The 18,786-nt window shown below is 43.6% G+C and overlaps 4 protein-coding genes across 4 annotated transcripts; 2 read left to right on the forward strand and 2 right to left on the reverse strand.

Annotated features, from left to right (window-relative positions):
- Nucleotides 1–7,594: 7,594 nt before the first annotated feature.
- Nucleotides 7,595–8,290, forward strand: Bfra_010725 (uncharacterized protein; the record flags this gene model as incomplete). The annotated part of the gene is made up of 1 exon (XM_037341060.1): nucleotides 7,595–8,290. One exon carries the CDS (start codon nucleotides 7,595–7,597, stop codon nucleotides 8,288–8,290), a length of 696 nt encoding a protein of 231 aa, XP_037188479.1.
- Nucleotides 8,291–9,026: 736 nt separating this feature from the next.
- On the forward strand, nucleotides 9,027–9,557 carry Bfra_010726 (uncharacterized protein; the record flags this gene model as incomplete). Its single annotated transcript, XM_037341061.1, has 2 exons — nucleotides 9,027–9,041; nucleotides 9,219–9,557. 2 exons carry the CDS (start codon nucleotides 9,027–9,029, stop codon nucleotides 9,555–9,557), a joined length of 354 nt encoding a protein of 117 aa, XP_037188480.1.
- Nucleotides 9,558–10,244: 687 nt separating this feature from the next.
- Bfra_010727 (putative regulator of g sequence protein) lies at nucleotides 10,245–11,042 on the reverse strand (the record flags this gene model as incomplete). The annotated part of the gene is made up of 3 exons (XM_037341062.1): nucleotides 10,245–10,504; nucleotides 10,635–10,922; nucleotides 11,009–11,042. The coding sequence occupies 3 exons, from the start codon at nucleotides 11,040–11,042 to the stop codon at nucleotides 10,245–10,247; spliced, it is 582 nt and encodes a 193-aa protein (XP_037188481.1).
- Nucleotides 11,043–12,145: 1,103 nt separating this feature from the next.
- On the reverse strand, nucleotides 12,146–16,513 carry Bfra_010728 (putative abc transporter-like protein; the record flags this gene model as incomplete). Its single annotated transcript, XM_037341063.1, has 3 exons — nucleotides 12,146–12,524; nucleotides 12,594–12,757; nucleotides 12,818–16,513. 3 exons carry the CDS (start codon nucleotides 16,511–16,513, stop codon nucleotides 12,146–12,148), a joined length of 4,239 nt encoding a protein of 1,412 aa, XP_037188482.1.
- Between the last annotated feature and the right edge of the window lie 2,273 nt (nucleotides 16,514–18,786).

The following is an 18,786-nucleotide window of genomic DNA, read 5'->3' on the forward strand; positions in this document are numbered from 1 at the left end:
CCTGGTACCTAGTATAAGTACCTAGTAGCCAGATGCTATAGATGTTATAGTTATGATGCTTGATACTTACCACCTCCCTAGGATCTCCCATGGGAAAATTGAGATCTCTACAGAGGATTCATGCAGAAATACGGAGCACCTGGATAGTAGACAATAGCATAGCATAGCATAGCATCGGCAGAGATGATATGATATCTCGGCTCTGTTCGTTAGATCATTGTTCATTGTGTGATATCTTTTACTGCAATGGTGGGAATTGATACCTATGTTCTCCGTATCTATAGAAATTGTAATGAGTATTCATTCGATAGGTAATTGACTTGGTTCGGAGAAAGATACGGTCTCTCAATCTACAACCTCCTCCTCCGTATCTCTCGCATCTCGCATCTCGTATCTCGTATCCCTCGGAACTATAACCCCGTTGCCAGCCAGACAGACAGACTTCCCTTTCGGCCTTTCTGCCTTCACTCCTTGGCTCTCGTGTATAAGACAGGAAGGTAGGTAACGAGGTTACTCAAACTCAGACAATTCCTATTTGATAATCGATTAGTGATGACGGGCATTTACATCCTGTTCTATTCTAAGCTATGCTATACTGGATACCCAGTATCAATCCCACCATCACAAGCCCCATCCCCCCAAAATCGGAAGACCATCCCCGAGGTAAACTACGTTACACACATAGAAAAGCTTATATTCTATATTCTATATTCTATATTCTATATTCTATACTGCTTTTCTTTTTTACCATTTCCTCTCCCTCTCTTTTCTTTCTTCTTTTGTTGCCTATTCCTATCCCCCAGTTCAGAGAGAGGAGAGGATTCTGGGATGTGTTTGGTTCATGATGTAGTATGTAGTATGTTTGTATATAGTATGTATCGACAATCACCTTTCTTTCTTTCTTTTCGCCCGGGATGTAGATTATCCTACTCCGTACAGTTCATGCACACATACCATACACACGCCGTGCGTTTCAACACATAACTAGACACTACCGAGGGATTTTCAGGATTTTCAGGATGGATGATGCCGATACTTAGGTACCTAGATAACCGAGCCGTGTATACATGTATTGTACCTAGGCATTATGTATTATAGATAAATAGAAGGTTTGAGAGACAGCAAGGTTACCAACTAACTTCAAACAGAGCTAGCCAAGCTGTCAGACGGAAAAAGAAAGGAAGTTCAGCGGGAGGAGAGGGGGCGGAGAGCGAAGTGATACATTGTGAAAATAATTTAATAGTTTGTTTCAACTTTCAGCGGCGAAACAGAGATTGAGATGGAGAGACAGAGGCGGCTGGTATGTCTAGATCGCTTGGGAGGGGAGGGGATGAGAAGGTGAGGTCTCTCGAACTGATGACTGATGACTTGGAACTCGCCAGCTTGTATACTTCCTCTGTCTCTGTATTTTGATTCAACTCTCGATGTTTATTTGCACGCGGCTCGTTTTTTCTATGGGCAGGTTCGGTTTGGGTGTGATCATTTTCTGTCTTATGTCTAGATACCAAGCTATCTATTTCCCGATCGATGAGTTTATGTCCGTAGAGTGATGATCGCTGTGTTTACCTAGGCTAGAAGGAATGGGAAATGTGTGGATGCATATGTACATGCATATTCAATATGCATATATGCACATGTGCATAATGATGACGATGATGGATGGAGGAATAAGAACGAAGGGTGTGGTTATTGAAATGGAGTGGTGGGTTTAGTCACACCCTTACCAAAATGTGGCACTCTTTAGATTTCGAAGGCGAATGGAATTTTCTCTTATTCTTTTCCTTCTATCACATTATATCATCATTATCATTACATTGTGTTACCGGTAGGGAAGTAGGTGTAAAATTCCACCCACCCAAGAAAAGAAAAGAAAAGAATATTCTACCGGGTGTTCCACGCCATCTTCCCATCAAAATCTCATCACAACCATACCAGACACCCACACCCTCACCCACACCCATCTGCAAACATCCCTTCACGTTCCAGTGAGAGAAAATTTTCTCCAAAAAGGAAAGCTTCTAGAAGAGCGCCACGCGTATTCTTTCATCTGTTCCATCGTGCTGTCAGCCTTCTAGCGTATTACTTTATTGGGTTTAATTTGCCAAATCCCTGTTTGGTTCGTTACTCGGTCGGTGTCACAGTGATCATTCGATTGAAAAAATCCCGAGTGGCGATGGGTGCTTGGGCTGGCTGGGCTGGGTTAGAGACTTAGAGTGGATCGGGTCGTGGGACTCGCTCGTGGGAAGGAAGAAAAGAAGGGAAGGATGAGAAGGAAGAATAGGGTTTCGGGGTCGCCGGCTGAGAGCGTGTGCGAGGTGGGGTTTTGGGTTGGTCTATGCTATCGAGAGCAGATGGACATGGACGGACGGCCTGACGGGGTTTGGGGATGTCTTGATTTCCGTTATTGCGCTTGCTGACTTTGACTTGTTGATGGTGAATGATTAATGATTGATGTGAGTCTTTTGGCTTTATTAGAGTTTGCTTGGAATGGAATGGTCAAAGAGGGCTGAGAAATAGGCTCCATCTCGGCGTGAATGCCGAATGGAAGGTTAGGTTAAAGGAAGATAATTGGGCGCTTACGATGGCATCTATCAATTTTACCTCTACCTGCGCAGTATACGCCCTCCATACAACTTTCCATGCGACCCGCTCACGCCCAAGCCTGCAGGAGGACTAACCGACCTAAATCCAGACCGCTCAAAATAACAAACTCTGTACAACCTTCTCATCACGATGCTTGGCTCATAACGAAGAGAAAACAATACACAATACCATATGCAAGACAGACCGACAAATGACATCTCGATCCCCAATTGGTATTCTTCAACGCCCGTCGTTGTTTTTGGTTTTCAAATGCGTATTCACACATATGTATCATCCTCTAGATGCATAATGTATCCGCGCATACTAAGAGATGTATGGGTGTATTCACTCACACCTACCAGAAACAAGCAACACGTGTTTTTTTGGTACCTGACTGGTAGCTAACTAGATAATTTTCCGCTGCAGAAATAATTTTGCGCGTGGTATGCGAAAATTTCAGGTACGCTTCACTGGTCCAGATTGGGAGTGAAATGTGTCATGATTTTCAGGTTCGGTCTCTAGGTAAGTACCTAAATAAGGTGCTTGATCTCGCTTGGATGGTTGGTAAGGCGATCTTCGGTTTGCAGTTCTGGCGGGAGGTTGGATTCGAGGGGTTTGTGATGGGAATGTATATATCGTTCGATTTCGGGTGCTACAGGAGTGGCCAGATAGTTGATTCTTGCGGTGTCGATTCTTGCGGCTTCGAGTGAAGACCGATCAAACCGCATTTCCTGATGAGGAGCGCGAGGCGGTGGGAAGAAGCTTTTCCCCTTTTTGATGCATTAATTGATGGATTGGAGAAGAGGGTAAGGTAGGGCACAGTACCTAGTAGATCATGATGATTTTCATGACATGTGACAGATATCACATGAGTAGGTACTTCTCACCTTACATTCTCGTTGTCTCAGTAACTCAAGTCACATATGCATATACCGACTAGATATATTTTCCTCCGTGATTATTCATTCATCTCCGATAGATATGGATTTTCCTCGGCCCTACAGACAATTTCGTGCTCGGCCTTTATGAGTTCGGGCGTAGAAATTCGGAGTCAATTAACACCTATGAGTAGTACTCAATTACATTCTCACCTCATCTTCCTCATTTTCATAATCATTATCGGCAGTATCAAACTTTTTATCCCCGAATCAATGCTCCGAGTCAATTTCTCGTTCCTGTCTATCTGTCTCATCTCATCTTATTTTGTTATATACGTTTTACATATTTTACGAATGTCACAGTTGATTACTAAACCTTCATCTCCAACTCGTCGCATATAATTAACACATCAAAATCACACGCTGCAATTCCCTCACGTCGCATCCGTCCCATTGGCTCATTTCCATTCTCGGGTCGTAATTGGTTGAGTGTAAAACGGCGATGGATAATTTTCTCCGCTTCATCCTACATTTGATTCCTTCAATTTGGGGAGGAGTGGAATGCATACATATGTTCCTTTTCGTGAGGATGTTTGAATTCACTTACTCCACTGTAACTGTAACTGTAACTGTAAATGTAAATGTATTCTCCTCTCTTACATATTTACATAATCTTCATCATGCTTCACTTCATCATCTGAATAATAATCAATGAGCCCGGAAATCCCGAAGATGCTCCATGTAGGAAGGTAGATGGGTAAGCTAGCCCGATATAATCACAATCTGCAAGGCTGGAGTCCTCATTCAATCTTCACTTTTTTGAATCACATCGTATGGTATCGCATCGTCACCGCAATAAACCCACTCCCAGCTACTCTATATCCATAGCAACCACAAATGCAGACCAATAACATCCAACTGGTAGTTGGGTAATTTAGGGGTCCAATCTTGGGTCTGGTGCTCATGCATACACACATGCATGCATGCATGTCAGAGTCAGGAAAGAAAGACCCTTCTTCCTTGTGAAGTTTATTTGTATGCGCGATCGTCGGTACTTGACTCGGGACGAGGGAGGGAGGGAGATCGGAAATGGGGGTGGGGGTAGGGGTGGGGACCTGAGTTGAGATGAGATCGTGTGAGATTGTATGATTTGAGTATTTATCCTTATGCTAGGGTTCTGTGGTTCTGTGAAGCTTCTGGAAGGTTGGATTGATGGATGAATAGATGAATGGATGGATGGATGGATGAGGTTTGTGGTGGAGGCTTGCGTGTGGGGGTGATGGGGTGATGTTTGGGTGGGGAGTGGCGACAGGGAGGGGGACGAGAAGGAGAAGAGAAGGGGCTTTTGTTGTTAGGATGGGATGGGGGAGATTGTGATGAATGGTGATGAGATGCATCGTGATAGGTAAATATGTGGATAAGGATGATCGACGATTTTAGCCGCGCGCGGAAGAAGGAACGGCTTGCTTCTAGAAGGTTAGAGTGGGGTGACGGGGGTGGTCTCTTATGGTTAGGTGACGTATTTATCTTTTTTTGCTGGGGGAACTGACGTATTTCAGTAGGTGGTTGATGGGGATGAATTTGAGTTTGGTCTTGGTCTTGATGAGTTTGGGTTTGTTGGTTGGTTGGTTGGTTTGTCTGTTTGTCTGTCTGAAAGGGGGAGAGAGTCGCTTATTTTTTATTTTTTCATCCTTTTGGGGCGAGATTGGTATATCGACATAGGTACGTTCAGTTAGATGGCTGTTCTTTGGTTAGATATATTCTCCTTTCTTACATCATGCAATGATATTCTTTGCGAAATGTCTAGTAATATCTCCTTTCTTCATTTGTGGTTGGCGGATGGGTATTTAGAAATCTATCATTCGAATTGATTTAGTGTTCTCTTCAGTTTCTTTTTGGACTGTATCTGATTCCTGTCAGAAGATCGATCATATGATCACTGAGGGCATTGTGTTAGCTGACGAGACGCTAGCGCTTCCTTATATAACTACTAGCTTCGCATAGTCGATAATGATCAAGAATGATTACAACCATAATAGACTCAAGTACTTTACACTTATCAATCAGATTGATGTTAATATTTTTTTGGTGTTGTGGTATCGTCATTTGAGATGGGTGATGAATGTTGCATTTTGTAGGGATTGTCTTGTATCTGTAGATTTCGAATTGCTTGAGAGAGTAGAAGTTTAGATGTGAGGATGTGAGGATGGGGTGGTGGGATGTGTGTAGTTCAATTGTTGATTCTATACGTGATATGGATTCTTGATACTGAGCAGATGATTAGATGGTGGCTATGTGTAGAGAGACTGTGGATCATAGCGTAGGTGCCTGGGTAGTTTCTGTTATCTAGACACTCTGTGGTAGTTGCTTCTCACTTTTCGCTAGGAGAAATGGTTATTTTGCAATGTGTCGTTTGCTATTTGTTGTTTGTTGCTTGTTCTTTCCCTCTGAGATGAGTGTTTTCATGTATCCCTCGGGAAGGAAGGAGAGGAATTTAGTTGCTATCATTTCCCTGAGAAGAAATATGAGATGTGATTACACTATCTTGTGCCACCATCAACCTCATCATCACACTTCGTTATACCACCTCACATCAAACTTCCAGCCATGGCAGAAAATCCCAACGAAGATACTCCGCCCGAAATGATGGATCTAGATTCTTGGTTGGCTCGTCAGTCGTATAAAACTCCCTCGAGTAAGTACAATTCTTGGCTTCTACCTGCTGGATCGCCACGAGAAAAAAATTGTCGGCTGTTTCTAAGATTATTTGTATATTCGAATTACGCACACTGTTTTCTTCTTGAGCCCATTGCATTTCTTTCACATCTCTAATATCACTTTCACATCATAGTTGCACCCGATTCATTATACGAATACAATCTTTCCCTGTCTTCTCCCCCACTGAGCTTTATGCCAAACAACACCTCGAAATCGAACTCGCCCGCACAAAATTCCGACATCCCCGCTCCACGAATCGACCCCCCTTTCATATACCGACGCCAAAAACCTCCAATCTTCAAACGAACCCGAACCACACAAAATAATCCAATCCTCCCTAGACCATCAACTCGCCGATCTTACAGCACTGAAAATTCAGTTACTCCAGCGCTATTTTACCCATTAGGTTCTGAGGGGGATATTTATCCATTATCGCCTATGATGCAATATCTGCATCGAGATAGTCTAGATGAGTTTGAGAAAATTGTGAATGCGATAAAAGAGAAGGATGTGAGGAGGGATATGTGCAGATGGGAAATCATCCGCAGAGGGGAATCAAGTTTAGAGAGTTTGTGGTGAGGGGGTTGGGGTGGGGAGTGAGGGGGTAGAGGTTAGGAGGTTTTATTTTGAGGAGGGGGATTGGAGGGTTTGGATGGTTAATTTTTGGACGGGGAGGAGGAGGAGGAGGAGGAGGAGGAGGAGGAGGAGGAGGGGGATGGTATTGTAGGATAAAGTCAGTAATGTATGGTGGTAAGTGACTCTGATAGGTATTTGTTAGGGATTGAGTTTTGATTTTGGTGGGGGAGATCATGGTTCTGTCTTGGATGTGAGAAATTGCTGATGGCTTTGAACCAGTAGTTCTCGAGGGTTCAAGTCTTTAGGATCATGTACTTTCTTCTTTATATTTCCCAAAAACTGTGTTTTTTAGTTTTGTTTGGTTTGTTGAGATTTCCTCGATTGCGATCACTCTTTCATTAGGATCTTTAGTTGATCAGATCTTCTGATTCCTTGGATATTTTGATCGATTTGAAAGATATTTAGCTTTTCAATTTCTCAATTCCTCAGTGTCTTTCCTAAAATATTGCAAAAAAAGATATCCTGTCAAAAGATCTCCTACTAGGCTACCATACCAAAACTCTCACCCTCACTGTGAATAGATATTTACGGTGGTATTCTCCTGAATTCCATACAATAGTACAGCAATAAGACTTGATTTGGCTGTATCAACATAGTATCATTCTGATAATCTCTTACTTCAAAGTCTTTAAATATCTCTGCACAATCCTTCTCTGTATCAATGTTTCAGAAAACAGTCTACTTTGTTCACTTAAGCAGCATCCAACAGCACCTGCGACTGATATCCCACTACAACAAATTTTCCGCATACTAGCAACATACATCCAAAGCATTTCACAATGCAGAACAACACGAATAATTGGCCCCTTAGCGCTCATGTAAGCTCTATTACTCTACGCCCCTATTATCAGAACGAACAAGTAACTCCATCTCTCCCACGAACCAGACCATCATCGTCCTGGTCCTCATCTCCTTCCATCTCACGATCAAGATCTCAACCGCCATCACCTAGGCGAGCACGATCCTCTACTCCCTCTCCCCCTACTCTCCTCACCACCCGCGAAAAAGACGAAGAATACTTCCTCTACCAAGAAACCCACAACAAAATTCTCTCTCAGATCAACGAGCGCGCAAGCGGTATCACCAATCCGAACGGCAATGATATCGGGATCGCCACGATAGAAGAATCAACGAGACAATATCTCATTTTGAAGACGCTTGATACATGCTCCTCGCAGGAAGTCATGAAAATTGGAATCTTCCTGAGTCGGAATCGCTGGGTTAGATTGTGGTTGCAGAATTTGCTGGATGATGCGGAAGAGGTGAAGAGGAGAGAGGGGAAGGTGGTGATGTATAGGTGGAGGGATGTGGTGGGGGAGTTGGTGGTAGGGAATAAGATTGTAAGGGGGTTGTTGACGGACTTGTTGTTGCAGAAGGTGGAGGATGGGAGGTGGGAGGTGAGACTGTTTTTGGATGGGGATATTGCGAAGCGTGTGGATTCGTTTGGTGGTGAGATGAGTGGGGCTGGTTATTAGCATGGGATGGGATACTTTGGGGGAAGCTTTGGAAGAGGGGAGAGTTGATGAAAGGGCACTATGACAATGGGCAGTTGTGTGCTGTGGCATTCAAAGTTGACTGATCGACAACTAGATAGATCCCAACTTGACAATCTCATCTAATTCAATCAATTTGACTATCATTTTTGATCTCGATATATTGTCTGAAATGCACATGATCCCTATTTGCTTATTGAAATGCGATGTTCTTGTCGCTCTATACTTGACTCGATGTCTAAACTTCAGCCAAGCATCTGCGGGGTATTTAGGCAGTATCGACTGTTCGTCTGAGCCCATATGTATGAGTGAGATTACCAACATAAACATTATAGTTGAGCGAAAGCAGTAGTAACAAGACTGCAGTGAATATCGGAAGCTCAGTGTGCTGCAGTACGTTCTAGCTCAACTTTAGCTTCTCACCAGCGTACCAAGATTGATGTTCGAGTAGGCTGCGCAACGGATGCCTGCGGAGCGGATAGTTCAAAATCTGGGACGGGTGACCCGCGGACCAAATGCAGATTATCTGCAGGTACAATGTATTTCTGCGCAGCCGTTATTTGAGTCGCAATTTTCCAAGACTTCTTCTTTTCTCTATCTCCATCTCACACGCAATAGTATCAAAGTGTTATGTAATTACAAGACATTGATTCGAAACTATTTGCTAACAGTCAACAATAGTCTGGCTCAGCATCCATAAGTCCTACTGTTGGCCACGATGATCCCAATATTGGTTAGTAAATTTCATTGTGTTTTCAAGTCTTAAACGAGACAGCTACTAAGTAAATGACTGGCGGATTGTCCTGGACGTCTCTTTGGCAGAAACATTGCAAAACTTATCAAGAACAATAAATTCACATTGATTGATATTCAACAGGGTCTCCATGAGATTGAATAAGAAGAAGAAAAGGCACGAGTACTCTTATTTGGAGGCATCAAATCCCTTCCAGCCTACAAAATTCAAGAAACACTGATGGAAGTCCTTGAGAAGAATTTCGTCGTCAGGGAATGGTTTGAAAAGCACTGGGGCTTGAAGATGATTGAAAAAAAGCTGGATCGTACGGGACTTATCCGCTGGTTCAAGGAATGCCATCCTTTATTTCTCCAAAGCATAATCCGAAACTTGATTTTTGAAAATGAGCTCATCGACGAGCTCTTAAAGAGGAAGTTTTTGATTGAACAAAAGAATGGGACTTTTGCACCTCGCAAATTCAAGCCGAGTGTCACCAAGGGCCATCCATCTGGATAAAATCTGCGTATTTGATTTGGTCTACACCAAGGGTATTCCTCGCTAGTCTGCGAGAGGCTTCTGGAGATGACTAAAAGGACATGTCACAAAGATCGTACTGGCAGTTACATAAAGAATGCACCGCAATCACCTATATCTCCAAAATAATGCTACGTCCATGAACTTCGTATTCCAGCTCAGTATGGTGAACACAACGCTGGATTGAGTGACAAGATTGAAGTGGCTATCAAAAGTGTGATGATTTCTCACAAAGTCTGGGATCGATATATCTGATAGTGTAGCATAGAGTATAGTATGAGAATCTATATGTAATATGGGTAGGATATCATGAGTTGGGGGATGAAGAGAAATTAGTAGTATACAAAGGTAATATTACATTCCCATCACTTCGACTGAACTATTTCACTCACGCATACACGGTGTTTAAAACTTGGCCAAGAACAGATGCATTATGTTGGATTTGATTAGATTATCTAACTCCGTGAACGCGATTCGCTATATCTGATTTCATGATCTGATATCAGATCTCCTGTGTAAAATTCCAAATTGATAGATACTTGAATAACAACGCTATACTGCCAGCCAGCCAGCCAGCTAGTAGACCCTTTTTCTTTCCTGACTCAAACCCCAAATCTAATCTAATCTCCTGCTAAGGCTAAGCTTAGAGTAAGATACATCCCACCCTATCTAGTTATCCTTTTTCTTATTCTTTCCCAGTAAAGGTACCTCTCCTAGATCAATAGATTCAGCTTGAGCAATTGAAGAAGTCGAGGAATCTGAGAGATGAGATTGTGATTGAGAAGTGGGAGCGGGGGTTGGAGCGGGGGTTGGAGTGGGAGCGAGTTTTAAGGGGGAGATTTCCGGGGTGGGGGTTGAGTGTTGGAGGATTGAAGGTGTGGGTTTGCTTGGAGGCTTGCTTGGAAGGTAAGGGGTTAGTTTGGTAGCGACTGGAGGTTTGAGGTTAGTTTTAAGTTTGGGGTTATGAGTTATGATTGAGAGATAAGTAGATTATGTGTAGGTAGTTCACATAAAAAGAAAGAAAAAGAAGAAATGGGAAGAAAATAGAAAATATCATACCTTCAGAAGGAACCTCGGGAACCTTGGTAGTCTCAGGAGCAATCGCAAATGCACCGTTCATCCTCCGCTCAGAAGTTGCGGCAGCAGGCGTCGGCGTTTCCGGGAGAGGAATCTTCGCTGCGAGTTTAAGTTTTTCGACGGAGGATATTGGATCCGGGATGGGTGTTTCTGGGAGAGGGACTTCGGTGGCTGGTTTTGGGTTCGAGATTGCGGTTGGGGTTGGGGTGGAGGGGAGAGGGATTTGTGATGGTGTGATGGGTTTGGTGGTTTCGGCTGCTGCTCTGGAGGCTGTGGTGATGGGGTGTTTGTTAGTGTTTTGTGGATGGAGATGAAGGTGTTAGATTTATAATAGAAAGTCTAGGGAAACTACATACCAGAGCGCGATTGGGGAGTACTTGGAGTATTCATAACTGCGGATTGATCACCGTAATGTTTATTGAGTGATGCGATGTGATGAGAATACGTTGCAAAGTAAGATTCTCAGGAATTTAGATGGGGAACTGAGAACTTATGTATTGAAACTTTGACTGGAGTTGTGTTTGAGATTGTACAATCAGGAGGTTGTGCAAACAGACACCCGTGGGACATTATGAGAAACAAACCTGGGAGCTGAGGGCAAGTAGTTTGTGGGTGCTAGTGTGGGTTTCACTGATGTTATTCACTTTTGTTTTGGAGATTCGCTCAGGATGTGATTAGAAGTATGTAGATATGTAGCATAGAGATAGTTAATAGAAAGTCTTGTGTCTGGGTAGCTCTAAGTGCATTGTTAGATGACATATATTTGCTCATATTATATAAAAAAGTAAGCTCGTCTTATCAGCAATATGTCAATCACGACCGTAAAACTAGTCCTTATCATCTCCATTTCGCAAACCCCACAGATTCTACTATTTATCTCAATCTTCTCTAACGCCTCATTGTTATTAGACAGTACTCCAATCCGTCATTATTCACCTCATTTCCCCCAAAGATTCTGTTTCCTCTCAACGTACTAAGAAGAAGAAAAAACAAGGAAAACAATCTAAACTGTGCAAGTACTAAGAAAATATCTTTGATCCATTTCGCTTAATGAAACGCGTATTGGTCTTAAATTCCTAATACATCATATCCCAAGCTTACCACTCGACCCCTTATTTCACCTCTCGATTGTTTAGGAAAACACACCAAAGTTCTCAATGCTTTAATCTATATTTGTATTGAAATTCTTCCTGCAAATTGAAATTACAGGAAGCTAGCACTATAGATAAGCTCTGTGAAGGGCTAACCCCTCACTAGCTACATCAACACCCTCACATGCAGTCATATAATCAATAACCCAATAACAATCTAACGATAAAGGAGATGAATTAAAATACATCAGGATTGAGTGATAACAATCCCGAGAAGGAACAAAAATCTAATTGTAATTGCCAAAAAATAGGAACGTCGGCAAAAGAGTAAAGAAATCTAACAGGTAAAACAAAGTGAGCGGACATCCAGTATAGTACTACTGTCCCTTTTCGACGACTTTTTCAAGACTCGGCTTTCTTCGTGGCCTTTGTTCTGAGCTTCATCATGAAATATACCAACGCATAAATACCAACAACGAACGCCACAACAATACCGGCATTTCTCCATCCATAGGATTTCTCTGCGAGATTCAGGGTCTTTAAGTAATCCCCACCGTGAGTGTATTGGCACACACGACAATCAGCGGTGGCTTCTGGATTCAAGATGTTGATTCCTTGCCCCATGCCACGCTGATAGATATCAAGATACTCGCCACATGTTTGATTTGGAGACGGGTCAAAGATGGCGAGTTCGTCGTTTGTGCAGTGGACAGTCTTGTCCCAAGATGTGAATATTAGAAGGGAGCTCATGAGGTAATTGTAAGGATCGAGGTAGTATAACCTGCAGGTAAAAGCTGTTAGATTCTGTACAAGTGAAGATTCTTAGTACGAGAATGAATATAAAACTTACCAGTATTTCCAGAAAGGTTCAATTTGGCTGTATGGTACCATGACACCGCAGAACGAAACCAGAGTTGTAATGACTAATGGGTTGACAAGTGACGCAAAGACAGCGTTGGGGGCGTAAGCGGCAATCGCTTGTCCAATAGCAGTATATAAAAGTTCATACATTATCTGGATTCATGTCAGTCCACAGTAGTATAGACAAAGATGGCTGGGCCAGAAAAGACTTACCACAACGAAGAAGACACTTCCAGCTGAGTTTGCTCCAGAGGGGAGACCAGCTGTGAAGTACCAACAGACATAGTACAATAAGGCGCAGACAATTAAGTAAGGAAACTCCGAGACAATAAGCCCGGTAACAAAGGGAGCCCAATGATACATCTTACTCTTCTTTTCCCGTGCCTCGTAGATGTCGCGACGGTCGATAAAAAGAGGCTGAAGCTGGGCAATAACACCCGGAGCCACAAAAATAAAGCTGAAAACAGTGAAAAGATTGCGTTGCAGATCTGTAAGATGATCCCCGATCATCCAAAACGAAAAGCCGTTGAGAAGGGCTAGACTGACATGCATAGCAAACTTGTTGTTGAGGTATTCAGTGTTTCGAAAGAGTGAGATATTCATGCGATGTGTCACATGCTTAATTTGTGTCCACATGGAAGCCGCAAATTCGTAACCATCAACATTATCTTCTACAGGCCTTGCGGCTGCTTCGCTGACCATAGAGTCCAATGTGTGAGAGAGCTTCTCGTGTTCTGGCGATTGCAACCAAACTTGGTTCCAATCCCGACTTTTATCCGAATTTCCCAGCCCTGATACAACATCGATCATGTGCTCTGCTGGATTGGCTTCCGGAGGACAAGGTTCTCCGTGACGTCCGAAGTAATCTTTCAACGTGCTAGCGTTTTCACCGATATCACCAAAGTAGACAGTCTTACCGCCTTTCGCAAGTAATAGAAGGGTGTCGAACTGTGCAAACAATTGCGCCGAAGGCTGATGAATAGTGACCAAGACAGCTTGCCCAGCTCTTGCAAGTTTTCGAAGAAAGCGGACAGTGTTGTAAGCAGATTGTCCGTCAAGGCCCGATGTGGGTTCATCGAGAAAGATAAGGATGCTTGGTTTTGCTACCAACTCGACACCGATGGTAAGACGCTTGCGCTGTTCAACTGAAAGTCCAGCGCCAGGTCGACCGACGAGTGTATGTTCAAGGTCATTTAATTCAAGGAGATCTATGATTGTGTCCACATATCGTAGCTTTTCCTCATCTGGTGTATCGCGAGACTGGCGTAAGAGGGCTGAAAATTCAAGGGCCTCTCGAACAGTTGCCAAGGACTCATGGACATCTAGTTGTTCAACATAACCAGCAGAGCGTTGGAACGAGATTGGGATGGGCCGACCATCGACTAGTACAGATCCATGAATAGTGCCTTCCGTTTTGCGCTGTGCCAAAACATCAAGAAGAGTTGTCTTACCCGCACCAGAAGAGCCCATTAGAGCTCCAAGCATGCCAGGTTTAACATATCCTTGAACGTTGTCAAGAAGAACTCGGTCACCAGTAGGGGTTTTGACAGTGTAGGTCAGATTTTTCCATGTAAAAATGCTCTTATTGCGGATAAGGTCTTTGTTGACGCTCCCACTAGGCGTGTCAGTTCCAGAGACAGATCCAGACTCAGGCAGAGGCTTTTCAAGAGCTTGTGTCTCCTCATCTTTAGGTTGTAGCAGATGCTTCGACTTTTGCTGTTGTTCTCGAGGCACGAGAAGACTCCGGCCACCTTCTCCTAGAAGTTTCCATTTGGAAGTGAAGAATATCGTAAGCCCAACAAACAGTACCCACCATGCGCAGACGATGCCAAAGTTGCGCCATAAGTGGCTGTGACTGAAGGACATAGATGCAAGATATTCGTCACCTGTGACACTTGTGGCTCCAGTGACTGCTCCCCCAACACCAATGCATGACTGTCCACCCTCACCAGTCGCATATCCAGGACCATTTGGAATGAGGTAAGGGCCAACACAATCCAATTGTTGCCCATGAAACTCATTACCAAGAAGAGATTCGAAACCGTACGCCATAGGGTTGATCCAGTAGATCCAAACGAACCACGGATGCATGTCAGGCTTAGTAATCATGTAGCCCATATATGAGAAGAGGCCGACCGTTGTAAGACCTGAGACTTTGGTTGCAGCATCAAAGGTAGGGAAAGCAGCGCCGATAAACCGGAAGAGAGATGTCATGGACATGGCAGTCATGAAATTGACGACCAAGTAAGTAAAGAATGCACCAGCTGTTGTCTTCAGACCAACCATGAAGTAGAAAACAATACCAAAGTGGGTGACCTGGAACAACAGAATAGGAAAGTCGGCAATAATTTGGGCAAGGCAAACAGCTGCGGGGTGATATAGAGCGAAACCACGATGCTTAGCCAAGATAGGCCTGCTTGTGAACGAATCTGTGACTTCCGAAAGAGCTATAAGAGCGTTGTATAGGATCGAAAAAAATAGGGCGCCACCCTTGAGGAAAAGGCCTGCTGAATTGTCTGGAGCGGCATAGAAGAGTGAGCCACCAACCAATGCTTGAATAACTGTGGCGCCTTGCTTCATAATGAGTGTCGACTTATCACCCCACATAATCTGGTACTGCCTGGTGACAGCAGCCTTAATCTGAGTAATAAAATCGGTAGTAACTGGAGAATTTTCGGACACTCCTCTATGCTTCTCAAGGCGTACCATCTCTTTGAACACTGATGTATTTTCCTTGGCTTCTTCACTTGTCACATAGCTTTGGCACTCTTCCAACATCTGAGATTTGATTTCTGATTGCTCGTACGCGGCACGGACTTCACTGGCTGTACGTGGAAAGGATTTCTCAAAGCCAGGAGCAATGCGACGTTCGGTGGGTACAGTCACACCGGTCAAAAAATCTGACCGATTAGAGCCAGAATCTCGAATGAATCCCAGGCTTTCCATGAAAGGAACAGCATCATTCTGTTTTCCGTAAAAGATTTGTTTGCCCTCGTCAAGGACAAGGACTTTGTCGAAATGTTCGTAGATACCGTTGCCAGCCTGATAAAGAGTGACAATGGTTGTGAGCCCCAAGACGTCAGTCATGACTCGAATTGCCTTGATCCAATCTAGAGCTGTGCTAGCGTCAAGTCCTCTTGTTGAATTATCCCAGCAGAAAACACTGGCTCGAGTTGTTAAGCATTCAATGATTGACACACGCTTCCGTTCTCCCCCAGAAACACCTCTAGTGAAGGCGTCACCAACCTTTGTAGAGGCAGTGTGAGAGATACCCACCGATCGTAGGAGAAAATCCTTGTTAAATTGGGCGTACTCCTCAGCCGTCTTGATACCAGGTGGCAAGTGATAGGGTGTCTTCATGCGAGCGGCAAAGGTGATGGTATCCTCGACTGAGAGAGTGGGAAACATGATTTCCTCTTCGTTGTTCATGATGATCTGGCCACGATATTGTTTCGCTTCTTTAGCTGACATATTCCCAAAGCTAACATCTCCTGTGATCTCTTCGTAACCTAGTCTGTTATTCGAGAGTACATTGAGCAACGTCGTGCAACCTGAGCCAGGCCGTCCAAGGACAAGCATCATCTCGCCTGGCTTGACGCAGCCGGATGAGTTGTCGATGATCGTTTTCATCGGACTTTCTTTGGCTGTCTTGTGGAATGGATACATCTGCGAGAGAACATTTTCATTAAATGTGGCGTCGCTGCTGATCCCCTTAACAGTGAGGTTTTGCCAGGTTACACCAAGCTTTCTAGGAAGCTGTCCACCTTCTTCGTCTCGTTCTTTGATTTCTTGTACCTCTGCTGCCATGTGCCATGTCCTTTCATTCCGTGACATGACTCTTGTTGCTCCCACATCCTCAACTTTGGTAATATTAGATGTTCCATCCTCGAAACTGGTCTCGCTTTCCATTTTTGACGAATTGAGCATTAGTCAAAGGTGGAAAACTGTAATTGCAAGGATAGATATGAATCATGTGGATTTGTGTACAAGAATTCCACAAGATGGCCACATGCTGAACACATATATAGCGAAGATTGTGGATTAAAAAATCCTAATCTTACAAACATATCGGCTCTTTGATACGTACGTACTATGATAAATGAGTATATTAGAAAACCATCCGTAGGTGAAGGAGATGGCTTTTACAGTATTGCAATTTCGTGTTATTCAGATACAATGTGTGGACAATTCATGACCATCTTAAAGCCTCCGAAATGTGGGGTGAAAATAATAAGTACGTGAAAAGCTTTGGGGCAGTCAAAACCCTCCGCAGCCAATGAGATACGATTTAATGATTTAAAAAGCCCCACTAGAAAGTTGATGCGTGCTCTGATGCTATCAGAGCATGAATGTCATTGAGCATCGAAACTTCAATTTTGTAGAAGAGCACAACGGACTCCGGAAGGGACCCCGAGCGATTACGTTAGTCAAGTGGTGGAAAGTTAGAGTGATCATGCTCTGGCTGGACTAAAAAATACTCCGTCTTCATCCATCATACATTCGTATCAGTCAACCTTCTTTGCTTTTTTTTTATCGAAGCAGCAGATCGAAAGTCCGTCTCGGATTGATATGTCACCGCGTCCGTCTGTCCTTCGGGAATGACACTTTCACAGATGGGACTCTCTTGAGAATGACGTGACAAATCTACCTTTGCGGTTCTAATTTGCGTTTAAGCAAAGAAATCAACACGACAACCAGTCTCCTCTTAGCTCTCCACATCGTCGACTCTAGCATATCCTACCTTGTAAATGAACTCTGGTGCTCCCACTAAATTTGCTTTTAGATTACGCCATGAGGCATTCCTGAATCACTTTGTGTGATCTTGAATTGCTCTTCTCGGTTGTCGCTTCATTGCGTCTTGAAAGCAAATGTTTCACAATTTTTATTCATACAGAAGACGAAATCATATGCAATCTTGGGGTATGGCAGTTCAGGATTGCTCCTCTCACAACGAAAAGTATTGGATAAGTTGTCAGATGTTAAAAAAAAAATGGCCCTCGCGTGCTGGCCGCTTGGGATGAGCTCTCAGGATACCTCTTGAACAAATTCTGCGCAATTCCCTCAGCCCCTTTTCCAGTTTTTTCAGGATATGGGTCCACATCTTCCTGCATTCTCCGTAACTGGCAGATTTGCTACAGAATTAATTTAAATGCTATCAAGATATCCTCCACGAACATCATTATAGGACAATCAATAGCTACAGAATTCCAGATGAAGACTCTTCCCTGTGGCTATCCACATTCGAAATGCTAAATCACTTTTCTAATCTGTCATCATGACGCAGAAACTCAGTCTGAATATAGCAAGCAGCCTTTAAAGGCTTGATTGCGGTGGACAAAGAAGTCGACTTGAGAGTATGCCCAATCTTGCCCTGGAGCAGATTTTTGCTTTTTGAGGATAGCGTCTGCAATTCTCTCATCCTTGTTTTTCGTGATGGAATCAAGTATGAAAGCCTTATCTTTTTTAAGGGTGAGGTGGGGAGAGAAGTGAGGCCCCTTTGACGGGAAGATCAGAACCTATTCGCCCACAGAAGATCTGACCGAGTGAGGGTAGACAACATCTCTCGCCACAAAAGATTTGATGACAGTCTCGTAATCCTGTCAGGAGAGAGTGGACAGAGTAAATAAGTAAGGACGTAACGTAAGATAAGAGATTGCAATGCATGGATATTTAGATTTGTCATGCAATTTGTGAATATTCAGGTACAAATAAATCCCTTTCTAACAATTGCCATGTGTAAATCGTGCAGTGCGTTCAATTATTGACAACGCCCGGGCAATGAGAAAGGGTGCTGATGTTGTGCCACTTCATATTGAGACTTGGTCTCTGACTACCAAAGACAAGCTTGCGAGCTAAATACTCAGCATGACACTATATCGATAGAATAAGGGAATCCATCACATATCTATCATTTGGCAACCTTAGGAAATAGTACATGCTCGAAACCTCCTTCTGACATTACCAAAGGCACTAGCTCACCATGTCCACATCAGGGGCAGCTTTACGAGCAGCCAGTCAGTTTGATAGCCAAAGTCACGTGGATGTGATATAAGAGTGAGCTTGGCAAATATGTGGTGGTGATCTCGAGGTGATGGACATCAACCCTGGTGGCACAACCACAACTTGAGCAATCGGAGGCGGAGAGCCGATCGCGAGCAAAGATTTTGAGCCCCATGAAATCA

This window comes from Botrytis fragariae, assembly GCF_013461495.1.
Source record: "Botrytis fragariae strain BVB16 chromosome Unknown tig00000223, whole genome shotgun sequence".
NCBI lineage: Eukaryota > Fungi > Ascomycota > Leotiomycetes > Helotiales > Sclerotiniaceae > Botrytis > Botrytis fragariae.